The sequence below is a fragment of the Falco rusticolus genome, chromosome 15 (genome assembly GCF_015220075.1).
Source record: "Falco rusticolus isolate bFalRus1 chromosome 15, bFalRus1.pri, whole genome shotgun sequence".
NCBI classification, from domain to species: Eukaryota; Metazoa; Chordata; class Aves; order Falconiformes; family Falconidae; genus Falco; species Falco rusticolus.
The window spans coordinates 22,256,139-22,271,826 of record NC_051201.1 but is presented as its reverse complement, the minus strand read 5'-3'; the positions used below and the strand labels follow the sequence as shown (position 1 = coordinate 22,271,826).

The 15,688-nt window shown below is 45.4% G+C and overlaps 1 protein-coding gene across 9 annotated transcripts in view; it reads left to right on the top strand.

Moving 5' to 3' along the window:
- RANBP10 (RAN binding protein 10) overlaps positions 1-15,688 on the top strand; it is a 91,314-nt gene that overhangs the window by 48,330 nt on the left and 27,296 nt on the right. For all 9 annotated transcript variants that reach the window (XM_037408806.1, XM_037408804.1, XM_037408803.1 and 6 more), the window contains 2 exons: positions 2,744-2,766; positions 9,769-9,953. In XM_037408806.1, the coding sequence (XP_037264703.1) occupies positions 2,744-2,766; positions 9,769-9,953 (208 nt within the window). The remainder of the gene's footprint in view (positions 1-2,743; positions 2,767-9,768; positions 9,954-15,688) is intronic.

Genomic DNA, 15,688 nt, shown 5'->3' with positions numbered 1-15,688 from the left:
TTCAGGATGAACTCTCTAGGCAGACATACTTGTGCAACAGATCTAGTTCTGTACGCACAAAGGTAACAGGGATTAAAGCATACAATGCCTTAATTTAAAGGGAATCTAGTAAGTTTCTTTATAGAATCATAGAGTACTTGTCGTTGAGAGGGATTTCTGGAGGTCATGCATTCAACACCCTGCTGAAAACAGGACCAACTAGATCACATTACTCAAACTCATCAAATTTTTGCTGTCTCCAAGAATGGAGATCCCCCAGGGAGCTTTTGTTAGTTCCCTGGTTCAGTGTTTGACCACATTCATACTGATTTTTTTCCCAATAATATCTAATGAGAATTTCCCATGTTGTAAATTGTCTCTTTTGCCTCCTGTCTCCTGTAACTATGCATCTCTGAGAAAAGTTTATCTCTGTCCTTTCTGTACCCTCTCATAAGGTAGCTGTAGGCAGCAATAAGTGTCTTCCCTAATGTTTTTAAGACTGGACAACGTCTTTTCCCTTAGCCTCTCTTCATCTTGTTGGCCTCTGCTGGACTCACTCCAGTCTCGCTGTCTGTCTTGTATTGGGGAACCAAAGGTGGACATCACACTCCACATTCAAACTCACAAGTGTTGTGGAGGAGGGAGCAATCCCTTCCTTTAACCTACACTCTTACTAATGCAGCTCAGGACGTGGTTGACCAGCTTCACTGCAAGGATCCACTGTTGACTTCTGCTCTGCCGCCCAGCAGGACCCCCTGCATCCTTTTCAGCAGCTCTGCTTTCTCCCCAGTCAGGCCCAGCTTGTCCTGTTTTCTGGGAATATTACAGCCTGGTGGAAGGGCTCTTCAGTTGCTTTTGTTGAGCTTTGTGAGGTTTGTCTGAACCATTTCTCCAGTCTGTTGTGGTTCTTCTGAATAGCAGTGTGCCCTCCAGTGTATTGTCCCCTGTCCTGTTTGGTGACATCTGTAAGCCTGCTGAAAGTGCATGCTGTCCCATCATCCAGGTCATCAGTAAAAACATTAAACTGTATTGGCACTACCATCGATCCCTGAGGGGCCACACTTGGACTTTGAGCTGCTGATCACAGCCCTTCGATCCTGACAGTCCAGCCAATTTTCCACCCATCCAGTCTGCTCAAAAATCATACACTTGTCCATGTGCTGGGTACAGCTCCCAGCCGTACCGCTGCACAAGCTGGGCCACCTTTGGCTCTGAGTGATGCTGGGGGGCCAAGAAGGGCTCCACTGGATGGCAGACTCAAAGAGGTTGGCCTCTTTCTGGTGTAACATCCAGCTGAGCAAAACAAGTGCAAAGTGAAAAATGGGTTTGAGGGAGGAGCGATGTTTGGGAAAAGTGGCAGAGTGAGAGTAATGCTTACTGAATGTTTTTCTCAGCCAGGTATTCCAGCATCGCCTGTATACCCAGTTTTTGGTTGGGTTGTGGAGAGGGTACTCAACAGACAAGGTCCAAACTGCCATGATGTTAATTAAACCATATTGCCTATGTATTTATTTATTTATTTATTAAAATATTCAGAATTTTTTTCTCCGAGAATTTGATTTTGGATCTGTCCTGGTTTGAATAGTAACTATTTGTTTCCTACCTTGACTCCTAAAATTGGTTGAAGTCAACATTCCAGGCTGATCTGGTGACATTACGTTGCAGGTATTGGTTAAAATAGTCCTAACATTAAGAACGGAGAAGTCTGTGCTCTTGCTTCTGTGCCAGCTGTAGTGTGTTTTCAAGTGCCGGGCAGGAGGGACTGCTGCGTGGCTGAGAGGTGGGATGTGTGCGAGAACCGGGCATACTGGTGTGGGTACCAGCTGTCTGCTGGCTGGAGACACAAAGCATTGCTGGGATCACGCGTGGGGCAGGACTGCAGCTCCCAGACTGACTCCTGCGATGCTGTTACTTAGCACATGAATTCAGCCCGGCCTGCTGAGGTGAGCAGGGCACGGAGCAGTTTCCACCTGTGAGGATGGCCCCAATCCTGTGGGTGAGAGCTGCTGTCGCTGGCCCATCCGTCTCACTGTGCTGCTGCCCGGCTGCTGGATCCCCCCGTGGGAGATGCTGCGGGAGAGGGAGGAGAGGTACCTCCGCTGCACAGCAGCTCCCTCCGAGCCAGGCGCAGAGCTGTGCCCAGGGGTGGCCTGCCTGAGCTGAGCATTGTCTCTGGCCACAGCTCTGTTGACCATCCTCAGCCGTGGCTGGCTCTGCTTAAATACCACTTTTCCCCCATCTCTTATATTTGGAGCTGTAGCAATGCATTTGAGGATGAAGCTGTTCTTTGCACAGTGTGCTCCTGCCTGCAGCTTGGTCTTGTTGCAAGGCTGTTCCCCAGCTGTAATGCAAAGCGTTGAATGTTCGTTCATTCCCGTCTCTCTGGATGGTAAGAAGAGCTAGTTACAGCCTAAACTGAAGTAATGTTACAGTAGAACTCTGTTTCTAAAGCTTTCTTGAAAACTAACTCCATCATAGTAACAGAGGGAGAAGCAAAGAAAAGAGGAGCTGCTTTTTAGAAAATCAAATTTCTGGAAGAGATGTCAAAACATTTACGATTTTCCCTGAACCTTTCTCCGGATGCAAAACCTTACAGGGGAGGGGACTAGGGAGGGAAGTTACTTCTAAATATGACAGATGGTGAAATACAGGGTCAGAGCTGGGTTTTATTGAAATGCAGTAACATTTTGTAGCATGTTGAAGATATAGCCAAGCAGGGGAAAAATCCTTTGTCTTTTTAATTCTAATATTTTTCCCCCCACAGGTATAGCCTTTACAGACCTCCCTGTAAGTACACATATTTTCAGTATTTTAACTAAGGATATAAGCAGAAGGGAGGGGGAAGTGTGGGGGTGTGATTTTCCCTCCCCCCGCCCCCCCCCCCCCCCCCCCCCAGTTTGATGCCCTGTTAAAAAAATGGTAATGCACGTTACTGATTGATGTGGATGCTCCTTTTTTGGAAACTTCATAATCCTGTGGCTGGGTTTGTGGTCTGCTCACGTGCCTCATCTCATTCCTCACCACCTCTAAGAGTATGTTGCTCCTTCTCCTAGAATTAAAGCAAGAATTCAAACTTCGTTACAGGTCAATGTCTTCGGAAATGCATCTTCAACTGTGGGGAGTATATATGCAAAGTCATTGGGTAGCCTCTCATGTCCCATCATCAGAAAGCCCCAAAATATATGATGGTGTTATTCTCAGCTTCTTCCTCTCTCCTCCAAGTTTTGCAGCCATGGTGGGAGTTGTTCCCTTACGACAGCGTGGTTAAGGAAGGGTATTTCTGAGAATGAAGGTCAGGCTTAGCTGGCTGTAGTGTGTGTGCTCATTGCACAGGTTTCTGAAAAGTCTCCACCCATGATGACTAAACAGCTCATGGAATTGCAGGAGGAATGTATTTGGCATCCATGTGTAGCTGATAGTTACTCCTCTGATTCACCAGCCCCAATACTGAGTTAGTCTTGAATGCAGGGACACCAGCTGAGTTACACCAGACAGTAACGTCTAGTTGGATCTTATGAAAGCATGACTTCCACGCTGGATCATGAGTTGCTCTTTTTCAGAGCCAAGTGTTCTTGGACAAGGTGGCGGTGTTTAGGAAAAGAAGGTAAAGCCACGTCAGGCATACACCAGTACATCCATTGCATCCATTTCTCTCATATATAGAACTTCTTGTCCCTGAGGTTTCACTCCTGTCTTTGTACTTAATTTCCTCCAAGGAATTTCCTCTGAGAAATTTCTTGGTTTCCATAACTTGTTTAGGTCTCCAAAGTGATTGATTTTCTGGCTGACTTCCAAGAGAGCTCGTGTGCAAGCTAGCTTGCTTTTCTTTGCTTTGCACCTCCTGCCAAAACATTTATTTTGTTCCTCTAATTTTTGTGTTGTGAGAAATAATGACTAGCACTCCCTGCTCATCTTCCCAATGGAATTTATGGCTTTACAGATCTCTCCTGCATCCCAGCCAGTGTCTGTGCTGAAGGACATTAGAGTTATTTAATTTGCCTTTTCACATCTGCTATCAATACAGGGTTGGGGTTTTTTTTTTGATTCCTAGACTCTCTGAACTTGCTAACACTGCGGTATATTCTAAACTAGAAGCCCTCTTTCTGTGGGTTGTTTCACAGAAAGAATATTTTATCTGTCCATGAGTATTAACCTTTCAGAGTGAGATCTTGTGGCAACTTTGCATCCATACCAAGAAGCCGCTGCTGTGATATACCCCTTAGTTTTAGGTGCTCTTTTGTTTTTCCCCTCTGGATACAGATTGCATTAGAAGTCAACAGTTTTACCATATTCCTTCTAATTTTTTCACCACTTGGTCTTCTCCTTTGGCTAGACTGCTTCTCTTTCTGAGATGAGAGCAGTCTTCATGTTGGGATAGATAATTACTGTTTAGGCTCACCAATCAAAAATAGCTATCTGAAACACATACCATTGTTTTGTCGTTTACAGCTAAAGCGTTGCCATAGAGCTTGGCAGCACACATTTGGCAGGCTGAAGTTACCTGTCCTGCTTAGATTAACTCGCATCCTTTTGATCCAGGAGTGCACAGTGCGTTGATGTATACATTTAATGTGCACTTGTAGGCTGTTCACCCCAGTGTTGAGTCTCTGTCACAAATAGGGGATGAACAGTTGGGGAAGCAGAGGGGCTGTTGCAGCAATGGGGTCTTGCAGTGCTGCTGAGCTTGAATTCATAGCATCATAGAATCCTTTAGGTTGGAAAAGATCTTTAAGGTCAAGTCCAGATATTAACCCAGGACTGCCAAGTCTACCACTAAACTATGTCCCTAAGCACCGCATCTACATGTTTTTTAAACACTTCCAGGGTTGGTGATTCCACCACCTCCCTGGGCAGCCTGTTCCAATGCTTGAAATGCTTCAAAACCCTCCTGAGCCCAGGGCATCTCCCCATCCTGTTGTTTCTTGATCTCACCAGATCATCTGTACAGGATCTCATGCTTGTTTTTCTGTGTGTTCTGTGCAGAGGAGACGTTTTACTGTTAAACTGGAAGAAGTCTTAGTTAAGTGGGTTTTGGGATCAGCTGTTGTGGTGGGGTCTCCAATGGTTAAATGGCATCTCTGTGCCTTTTACCAGCCAGTTTGCTGAGCTATTTTCCGTGGAAGTCTCCTTCTGGCTTTTACAGCAGCAGCTAATCCATAACACTTTTTCTGGCCCAGGAAGGAGAACAGTGGATGCCCTATAGGCTTCCTGCTATTGAGAACTATCCTCCATGAGATAATTTCTCTTTGAAAAGAGGGCAGGAGAAGCTTCATTGGGTCATTTCACCACCTAGCTGTGGATGCAAGGAAGGGCAGAAGAATTCTACCTCTGTGTAGATCTTGGACATTCCTATCATAGAATCATGTCGTAGAACGGTTTGGATTGGAAGGGATCTTAAAGACATCTACTTCCAACCCCCTGCCAGCTTTCTTGTAGGTCCCTTTAGGTACTGGAAGGTGCTCTAGGGCCTCCCTGGAGCCTTTTCCAGGCTGAAGAACCCCAGCTCTCTCAGCCTGTCCTCACAGCAGAGCTGCTCCAGCCCTCGGACCATCTGTGTGGCCTCCTCTGGACCTGCTCCATCAGGTCCACGTCCTTATGTTGGGGCCCAGAGGTGGATGCAGCACTGCAGGGGGGTCTCACCAGAGCAGAGCAGAGGTGAATCCCCTCCGTCACCCTGCTTGCCACGCTGCTGGAGCTGCAGCCCAGGATACTGGTGGCTTTCTGGGCTGTGAGCGCACATTGCTGGGCCATGTTGAGTTTCTCATCAGCCAACACCCCCAACCTGTTCTCTGCCCAGACTGTATTTGAGCCTGGGATTGCCTCAACCCATGTGCAGGACCTTGCACCTGGCCTTGTTCCTGAGGTGAGCTTCCTCTCCATGTGCTAACCGGCTCAGCTGCCGTGTTGGCAGCTTCATCCTAAGGGTGCCTGCACCCAGCTTCCATCATTCTCATCCTCCTTTTTCAATATTCTTCTCTTGAATTGCTGCCTTCTTCCCTCACTCTTTCAGACACCTGTGTATTCTTTCTCCTTTTCTGGCCCTTTTTGCTCCCTCGGTACATGGCTTCTTGGTTTTTCTTCTAGCCGGTTGGGGTTACTTCTCTTCCCTGAAGAAGGGGGTGCCAAACCCAAGACAGACTTTTGATTTAAATATAATGACTATTGTCAGATATTGTAAAAGTCTGGAGGTCGTAGGAAATTTGAAGCTGACGAAACTTGCAACTGATATTTTTAATATACCGTTATGATGCAGGCTCAAACACAGTATCCATTCATTATAAGGTAAAGGAGAGAAAACATCTATCATGTGAGAGATACAGAATGCACTCCGTGTTCTTCACCTGCTAAAGCTGCAGCCTGAAAGTGTTAACTGCAGACGGGAGTGGAAGCAGCAGCCTTACCCGAGTGACCCTTGAGGTTCTCTGGTTTGAGCAGCTTGACATGGTTTTTGGCTCTGGCTCTGTCCCACACCTCCTTGCTGAAACACCTCAGGAGGGGCTGTAGGGTGGAAGCTTTTTCTGGCGTTACAGCCTGTGTGATTTTGAAGCTAACTGGTAGAGCACGTCAGTGAGAAGTTCGGCCAGTAAGCCCCATTACTTTTACACCCTTCAAGCTTAAGTAACATTTAGGGTTGGCATGTCAGTGAGATTACACAAGGAATTAATTTCACCCTTGAAACATTACCAGTCTAGAAATTGTTTCCTTGCAGCGCTTAGTGCAAAATTTCCCTTTCAGAGGCAAATGATGAGGACAATATTTTGCAGTATTTGCAATATTAGGAAGTTGAAATGGATACTTCCAGTTTAAAACCACATTTTGTTGGGATTGATCCCGTGCAGTGAAGCATATTTGCTTCAGCTTGTTTCATTTCCCTCTAAAGAGTGTTTGCATTTGTATGAAAATGTAGTGAGGGGAAAAAATTGGATTTTGGCTGAGCACGGGCTGAAGTTAATACAGAAGTAACTGCTTGCAAAAGTGAATATCCCACAGAGGGAGTTTTCCACTTTTTAAGTCAATGCTTAGACCAAACTCTCTTTATGTACACAAGCCCGTATCAGGCTTATCCTGCCTGGCGGTTTGCTGAAACAATAAGGAATGTAAAAAAGCAGAATGTGGAAGAGCCCCGGGTGGAATTACAGAGGTGCAAAGGGTCAAGTGAGTTAAAAAATAAGTCAAGATTAACTAGGGGGTTGTGAGCAGCTGGCCACCAGCATCAGAGGCAAGAGGTCCCCAATGTCATGGGCAAGGTGTGCCATAAGAATTTGGCAGGGAAAGCACCTGCCCTGGTCAGTGGGCTCTGGGGTGATGTCTCCCTGCATCTGGCAGGGTGGTGGAGATACATGTAGTTCCCAACAGCTGCTGAGCAATGAAGACACATCCCACATGTGAAAAATGGAATTTTAACTCTGAGATCATTTGAGAGAAATTGGGGGTAGGCAGCTTCCCTTCAAAGACAAACATACCCAAGAGTGGCTGAAAAATACAGGATTTTTTTATTTGTAACTTCCAAGTATTTTGGGTGTCTGATTACTGGCTTTGGAAGTCCTTGGGTTCATAATGCTAAAAAGTTAAGTTAATAAAAAATTCTTAAGTGTGGGCTGTGGAAAAGATCTGATCTCTCAGATTCCTTGTCAGCTAGATTTGAAAGAAGGGAGAGACTGACTTTATATTTGGCATTTTCCTCTGGTGGCTTTTCCTGTATCATGCTGTATTTTCCTTGCACACCTCTCTAACCCAGTGAGTTCCTTGGTGTGAGAATAGGACAGGAGGTGGTGTGCTGAGTCCGCAGCAATACAGTCATCCTGAATTCTGATCTCAGTTTCCAGCCTGTATTTATAGATTCTTTTTTTTTCTTTGTTTTTTGAGATTTGATAATTTCAAAGGTGGAGCAGGTTGGTCTGGACCATATCAGCTGAGCTTTGGAAATCTCTAGGATAGAGATGCTGCACTCTCTGGGAACCTGTTCCAGTCCTTAACTATCCTCACAAAGAAGAATTTATTCCTTATGTCCTGTCAGAATTTCCCTGGCTGCAGCTTGCACCTTTCTCTGAACACCCTTGAGAAGAATCTGTCTCCATCTTTTTTTCTCACCTCCCTTTTGGGAGTGGAAGACACAGTTAAATTTTCCCTTTTGCCTTCTCTTCTCCAAGCTCACCCTCTCCTTCTATGCCATGCACTCCAGCCCTACTGACCATCTTAGCAGAGCTCTGCTGGACCCCATCTGTGAAAGTTTTTCTTGTCCTGAGGATGTGGAGGAGGGGAGCCAAGTACAGAACTGCAGATGTAGCTGTGCCAGTGAAAGCAGAGAGAAGTAATCACTTCCCACGACATGCTGGCTCTATTTTTGCCAATGTAATTAGGATTCTGCTGAGTTCTGCCTCGTAACAATCTTAATACCTTTAGTAAAAAGTAAAATTCACAACTGCAGTAGGTCTCAAGGGGAGACATTGCCAACATTTCAGGTCTCTGCAATAGTGAAGAATTAGTTGAATAATTTTTCCAGATAATTTTAAGGAAAGCCCATGCCTCTTGCTATAGAGGAGAGAATCATCCTAGCTTTCTTTAGGATGACTGTCTAACCACCTGTAGTAGTTCTGTCTGATTTGACCTAGAGAGAGATCTGCACCACCACTGATCTAACCTCTGACATGGGTTCAGCCGTGAGCAAGACACCACAACCAGGCACCTTCCAGATTTCAATTTCACTGTGTGCATCTGTGTGCCTTGCCTAGCGCCTGGTTTCTGGCTGTGTCAGCCTCCAGTGTGTTAAAGCAAAGTGAAAAAAACCAATGCCAAACAGTTTGTGAGTGGCATGAAGAGGTTTCTTCCTAAACCCTGCAAGCTACCAGCAGGTGCTCTGAAGCAGAGAATTAATGAAGTTTGTGTTGCAAACAGAAAAGTAACTTATTCTCCAGAAAAGTAACATGTCAGCGAATGGAACACTCTCTTTGAAAATGTGATCCAGAATGATGAGAACCACGCACCCCTGCACCTTTTCTGATGGCACTTCTTTTTCTTCCCCCATTTCAGTAGGCTCAGGGATTCAGTTCGTATCCATAAGCTTATTCTTAAAACAGCCTGAATTCAGATAACTTCTAAGCTAGACTTTGACCACCTGTTTTCAATTAGATCTTTGGAAGCTGAATTATTGGCTGAATTTTAGAGGTATTTTCACAGTGGTCACCTTTTTCTTTTCCCCATGTTCTGGTGGCGAGTCGAGTCAAAGCTTCCATTTGGATCCATATGCTTGTTCTTAAAATTAAATTTGTCTATCAGTAGTGGAATTTCTTGTGTGGATGGCTTGCTGTCTTGAGATCGTCAAAGACCTAACCTCAGAGCTCCACTACCATCCTACAGAGATGTAAAATATTCAGGTGGTATCTTCCAAGGAGTAAGAGAATTCAATTGAAACAGGGGAGGACGCATAGATCTATTGATTGAGATGATGCCCCTTTCATTTTTTTTATTATTGTTATCTGCTGGGTCTTGAACTTTAGTAGAACTGCAGAAAACGAAGCCAGAAGGTGAAGGCTCCACAGACAGCAGTCACGGCATTGACCATAGGCTGCTGGGGGATCGAACCCATTGTTCTGGTTTTATGCAATAACTTTTAATAACTGCACAGTAAGTCATGGGGTTCCTTGAGATGTACCTAAAGGGCTGTTGCCCCTTCCTATTCCATGCCATTTTTCAATTTAAAGAGCAGCTCTTTTGTCTTACCAAACTATGTAACTGGAACCAGAAAGAGAAAGCTGGGTTTAATACAGGTTTCTTTTTCTTCCTTCCCAGTCAAATCTCTACCCTACAGTGGGTCTCCAGACTCCAGGAGAGATAGTCGATGCCAACTTTGGGCAGCAGCCATTTGTGTTCGACATTGAGGACTACATGAGGGAGTGGCGAGCGAAGATTCAGAGCACCATTAAGCGGTTTCCTATAGGAGACAGACTAGGCGAGTGGCAAGCCATGCTGCAGAAGTAAGTCACTGTTCCGGTGTTCAGCTTCTTCCATGTTCTGTTAGGCTTTAAATACTTTTTTTTATGCTAATTTATGCTTTCTTATGGCAAAAATTGCCAGTTCAGTGCATTTTGCTCAAATTGTTATACCCTCTGCTTTGTTGTTTAATAGTCTTTCCTGTGTAGATTGCTGCTGTTTCAAATGTAAAAGATATGGGAGAAGTTTTCAGCCAAAGACTGCATGAAAGCTTGTAGGAATGGAAGAACATACACTTTGAGGTGATGCATTGGAGGAAGGGGAGTGGAGAGGACACCATAAAAACTAACATAGGAGAAAAGCCAGTATGTAAGTCAGCTGAGTTCAGAAATGAAAAAGCAAGAAACAGCCTAAACCAAAGGCTTCCAAACCCAACCAACTGAAAACACAATTATGGCACTTTATAAATTTCTGAATGTTGAATGCATTTCCCGTTGCAAAAAAGTATTGAGTAGAGCATGATGAGAACAATTGAAAAGAGTTGTCAGAGGTCAGGTGTATCTTCTGCCTGAAGAAAGACAGAGCTGATTAAGGCTCCACAGCTTGGAAGCAGGTAACTGAGGGAGGTGGACTGTAGTTGCCTGTCAGTCATTTACACCACTCTAATGAAATTACTATAAGGTGATTATTTACTGTTTCTCAAAACACAAGAATTAGAGAAAAAGCACCGTCTGGTTGAAAAACAAAATACTATTTATTTTTTTTTCCCCCCACAAAATACATAAAACTGAGGGACTTGCTGCTGCAAGAAGTTGTGGTGGCTTAAGTGGATTTTAAAAGATACACATTTAAATATTCACAGTAATTCCTGGAGGCCAATTCCATAGTTATATTTTGAACCCTCAGGTCTATGGCTGTTGCTTCTATCTCTGATTGCTCCTCTCTCTCTGATTATAGATAGCTCTGTGTTTCACCTTTTTATTATATTCTTTCCCTAAACACCTGATACTGGTCAATCTCCCCCAGGAGATATAGATGCAGGAATGATCGCATCCATGTGATCATTCTTCTTGTCTGCTGGTTTGTATTTAGTTATTTACAGATAATTCAGGACAACGGGCCAAACTGTGAAAAGCAGGTAGAAGAAGCTATTGAAAATAGTCTCTTTCTTCAAGAAAATAAGGAGCAGGAGGCCTGCCAGAAAGTTTGTAGGGTCTGTAGAGGACTGCAGTATAAAAAGAGACCTTGGAGAAAATAAGACCGTATCCAATTTAATTCTTTACCTCTGTGTCCAGAAATCAGATAGGTTGTCATGTTGGGACGTTTCTTTGTGAGGGGCTTGGCAGAGGCTGTGTCTGGGACTGAAATATCTCTCAAAAAAGCACTGGAAGAAATAGGTGAGGGGAAGCGGAGAAAGTCTCTGGGATCAGATATTTACCCAAAATCCTAGCAGGACTCAAGGAGAAAACAGGTAAGCTTGTGGCTGTGGAGCAGTTTCTTTCCAAACTGCCTTGGGTGAAGAGGAGAGGATGGTGTGTATGGTGCCATGATTCAAGAAAGGTTTCATTAGAAGGGCAGTGATGGGCAGAGAGGGCCTCAACATCTGGTTTTGACAAATCTGTAGAAGCACTGCTGAAGGGTAGATGCGTTGCACACATGGAGAAATAGGACGTGGGTTTTGCAAAGAGGAGCCAGCAGACACGTGGATGTGGTTCTTGGGCTGCTGTCTCTGTCTTGGAAGTCCATAAGGCTTTTGAGAAATTTCCTTGCTGCTAACTAAGGGGGGACTATGCAGCCAGAGGCTGAGGGCACATCTGATGTGGATTATGAGTTACAAGACAGACAAGAGAGGGAATGAGTGGGTAAGGGGTTTCCACCTTGGGAGGAGGAGACTTGAACACGTGCTTGTAGTATCTGTGGTGTTGAGGGTGTTCAGAAATGGCTGGGAAGAAGGGGCCCTCCAGGAAGGACTGAGATCTTCGGATTATGGTGAATCATTGCACAGAAATATCAGGTCATTTTTTTGGTAGTAAGCCAAAAAAAAAAAGAAAACACCAAGCTTGGATTTGTTAGGAGAAAAACAGGACAAAAATAATTCTGTCACTGTGTGAATATGTGGTGCATCCTTAATGTGAATACCATGTGATGTTTTGGTTCTTTCTCTCCAAAAGTATGTAGTAGAAGTGAGAAAAGCCTGAATAAAAAAAAGGCAGAATGTGCAAAGGTATGGGGTAGGAATAAGGCAGGGAGCAAATATATAGACGTACAGTGCTGAAGGATGTGATCGTGAGGGGTGAAACAAGCATGAAAAAAATACCTTGAATAGACTTGAGAAGGTGATGAAGGAACAATTGCACTGCAAGAATTACAGGGTATCAAGTGACCTTCTGTGACAAGGTGACCAGCTTAGTGGATGAGGGAGATGCTGTGGATGTTGTCTACCTAGACTTTAGTAAAGCTTTTGACACTGTTTCTCACAGCATTCTCCTGGAGAAACTGGCTGCTCTGAGGCCACATCTCGAGTACTGGGTTCAGGTTTGGGCCCCTCATTTCAAGTGGGACGTAGAGGAGCTGGAGCACGTCCAGAGCTGGGGAAGGGGCTGGGGCACAAGTCCTACCAGGAGTGGCGGAGGGAGCTGGGGGGGTTCAGCCTGGAGAGCAGGGGGCTCAGGGGGATCCTTCTCACTCCCTCCAGCTGCCTGCCAGGGGCTGTAGGCAGGGGGGTCGGTCTCTGCTCCCAGGTAACAAGTGACGGGACAAGAGGGAACGGCCTCAGGCTGCGCCAGGGGAGGGTTAGGTTGGGTATCGGGAAACGTTTCTTCCCTGGGAGGGAAGAGGTGTTGAAGCACTGGCACAGGCTGCCCAGGGAGGCGGTGGGGCCACCAGCCCTGCAGGTGTTTAAACCACGCCTGGACAGGGTGCCTGGGGCCATGGGCTAGTGGTGGCCTTGGCAGCGCTGGGTTAGCGGGTGGACTCTATGGTCTTGAGGGTCTTTTCCAACCTGAATGATCCTGTGGTTCTACGATTCTAAGTGAAGTTAACCGGATGGCACATTTAGAAGAAATAAAGGAGGGCACTTTTTCACACTCTCTGCCATAAGATACCATGAAAATGGCATGGATTAAAAAAAGCGACTGGAGACATTATCAGGGCTATGATGTAGAGAGATACCTCTAGGACAGGATGTATCTGGCTCATCAGTGGAAGCTGGGAGGGCGATGGAGGAAGGTATCATTTCATATGTGCCTTGTTCCTTTATTTTGTTCTAGGCATTTGCTTTTGCCAGTTGGGAGGTACGAGTACTGGGCTAACTGGATGTTTGGTCTGACCCAGCACAGGATGAGATGTAACAACTGGCATTGACTTTCACATTAATTTTCATTCTGATGTACTGGATTGTTGACTTTATGGGGTCATTTCACCCCCTGCAACACCTTTTGTCAGGCTGTGGAAAGACGGGATTCGCTTTTGGGAAGCTTGCCTAGCAGCCAAAGAGAATGAAGAGGTACACTGATACGTAAATGGAAATCCTTAGCTCATAGTGCTCAAAAGGCAACTTGCTCAGAAAAATGCCCTGCATCTTTGAGTATAAAAGCACCTGCGTTGGGTGAGAGCATTGGTCTGTCAGGCTTAGTTTTATGAATATGTTAATAGCACAGGTTCCTGCAGCGCTAGTGCTCTTTCCTTTCCCTGGTAAAACTGACCATTTTTTGCCACCCTATTACTTAACCTGAATATTTAGCCATGTTGGACCTTTCCTTTTATCACATGGTGACACAGTTTCTTTGAGAGGTTTCGCTGACAGATTGTAAAGTATCTTTGGACAACCAAGTGGACTGCAAAAACATCTGTTTTCTGCCTGCTTCCAGAGCCCCTCCAAAAATGTCACCAGAGTGCCATGGCTTCCCTTTACACAAGCTGTTGATTCTTCTGCAGTAGGACCGGTTTATCCCTGTGTTTCTTCCTTGTGTTCTCCAGAATTGCTTCTGATGTGCATGGTGGAGGGGTCAGAGTCGCTGCTCTGGAGTTCCTCGTTACTTCTTTGGACTTCTTTTTAAGAATCAGCATCATGTTTCCCATCTTCCCCCTCTCCAAAGGCAAGTTTAAGGCAGGGCTTGTACCTCACATCAGTAGTCCAGCTGTTTCGGCTTGGAGCTCCAAGCTTTTGGGCCAATGTTTTCTTGTCCTGTGGCTTTGTTGGGATTCATAGCATCTTATTTAATCTCTAACCGTGCAGCTAAGCAATTTCCTTCCCTTCAGAGACTCTCCTCCCTGACAGATCCTGAGAGGCACGATCTTGGAGAGGCCGTCACTGGGGAAGGTTTGCTGTAGGGAGTGCCTCCCTGGAGAGCAGAGGAGGAACTAGCCTGGCAGAGTATTTCATCTGTGTTACGTGCCTGGATATGTTGTCACCAGAGAGGCTGCTCTGACAGGGTTTTCAAGTGCCTGAAACCTTGAAAGGGACTCACATGGATCACTCCTCTTCTTTGTGTGTTGTTACAGTCTTACAGGAGCTCTAGTCTTTTTAGCTTTTCCATGAGGAATCTGAGTAGAAGTCATCTGAGACTTGAGATCAGCTGGTGTGATTGATTATGAGAGAAGGAACGATGTAGATCCCCATTTCTGGTAAAGTGGGAGGACTTGGCATTGTTTGTTTGAGAAGCTAAGTGATGCCATGCAGAAGGAGGACAACTTCATGCAACTTGTACAGAGAAGCGTGCAGTCAAGTTCTGTTTTGAAGAAAAGCCTCAGGCAGTACAAACCTCTATCACCACCATGACTGCTCTAGGTGAGAGAAACACCCTTAGATGCAGCACAGAGGTAGCTGCACCTGTGATTTGAGCACTTCTGCTGCCCTCAACAAGTTTCAACCATGGCTCCCAAGTGGTAAAAGCATTGGAGAACCTGGGATTCTGAAAGGTTTTTGTCTGCATGAAGATAGGTCACAGTGGAGTGCGATAAACTTCTCCCAGAACTTCAGGAGAGATACCTCTGGCTGCAGACATGCTGCTGAATGTATGAGTGTGTGCAGCACTGCTGTAGTAAGTAGCTGAGACGCAGAACTGATAAGTCATTGCTGAAAATTGGCCTGGCATAGTGACCAGCATGTAACACTGCTGCGTACCCACGCAGGGATGCTTCCATGGTGCCACAGGCAGAAGTGCCCTAGGAAGGAGCTCGGGTTTTGTGCAGCTTTGTAAAGCATTTAAATCTTTGCAGCCTCTGACTCCGGCTACTGAATTACACTGAAGCAAGAGTTGGCTTTTCTCCTCCGTTCCTGCCAGCCTGGATCGCTGTGTTCAGCGTTTCAGCCTGATTGAGCCGGGATGACCTGGCTGCTGTGCTTGGCGGGGAGGGGATGTGCTTCTTCACGCCTGTCTGTACCATGCCAGGGCAAAGGGCACACCTTGTACCCTTTGTGGTACGTAAGCACTTGTTTCTGAAACAAGTTTTAAAAATTACACACCTGCTTACAACATTGTGCCTGAAGATTATTGCTGACTCATAAAATACTTTTCTCGTACTGAAAGTAGCCAAGTTGAATGTGTGTTTTTAGCTGTGACTTGACTGGATTAATACAGCTTCATCATGAGAAGCCTATTTTGAGATTCTTCACTAGAAGCTTTGAAATCCTCTGCTGGCTTTTTAGGTTTTGTTAAAATCCAGTGAGCGTTAACATTTACCCACCATCCTGGGAAGGCACAAGTCCTTCCGAAATGGTGTGTTCAGAAAGATGGTTTTGTGTTCATTTTCTGACAATGACACTACCTACCCCCTC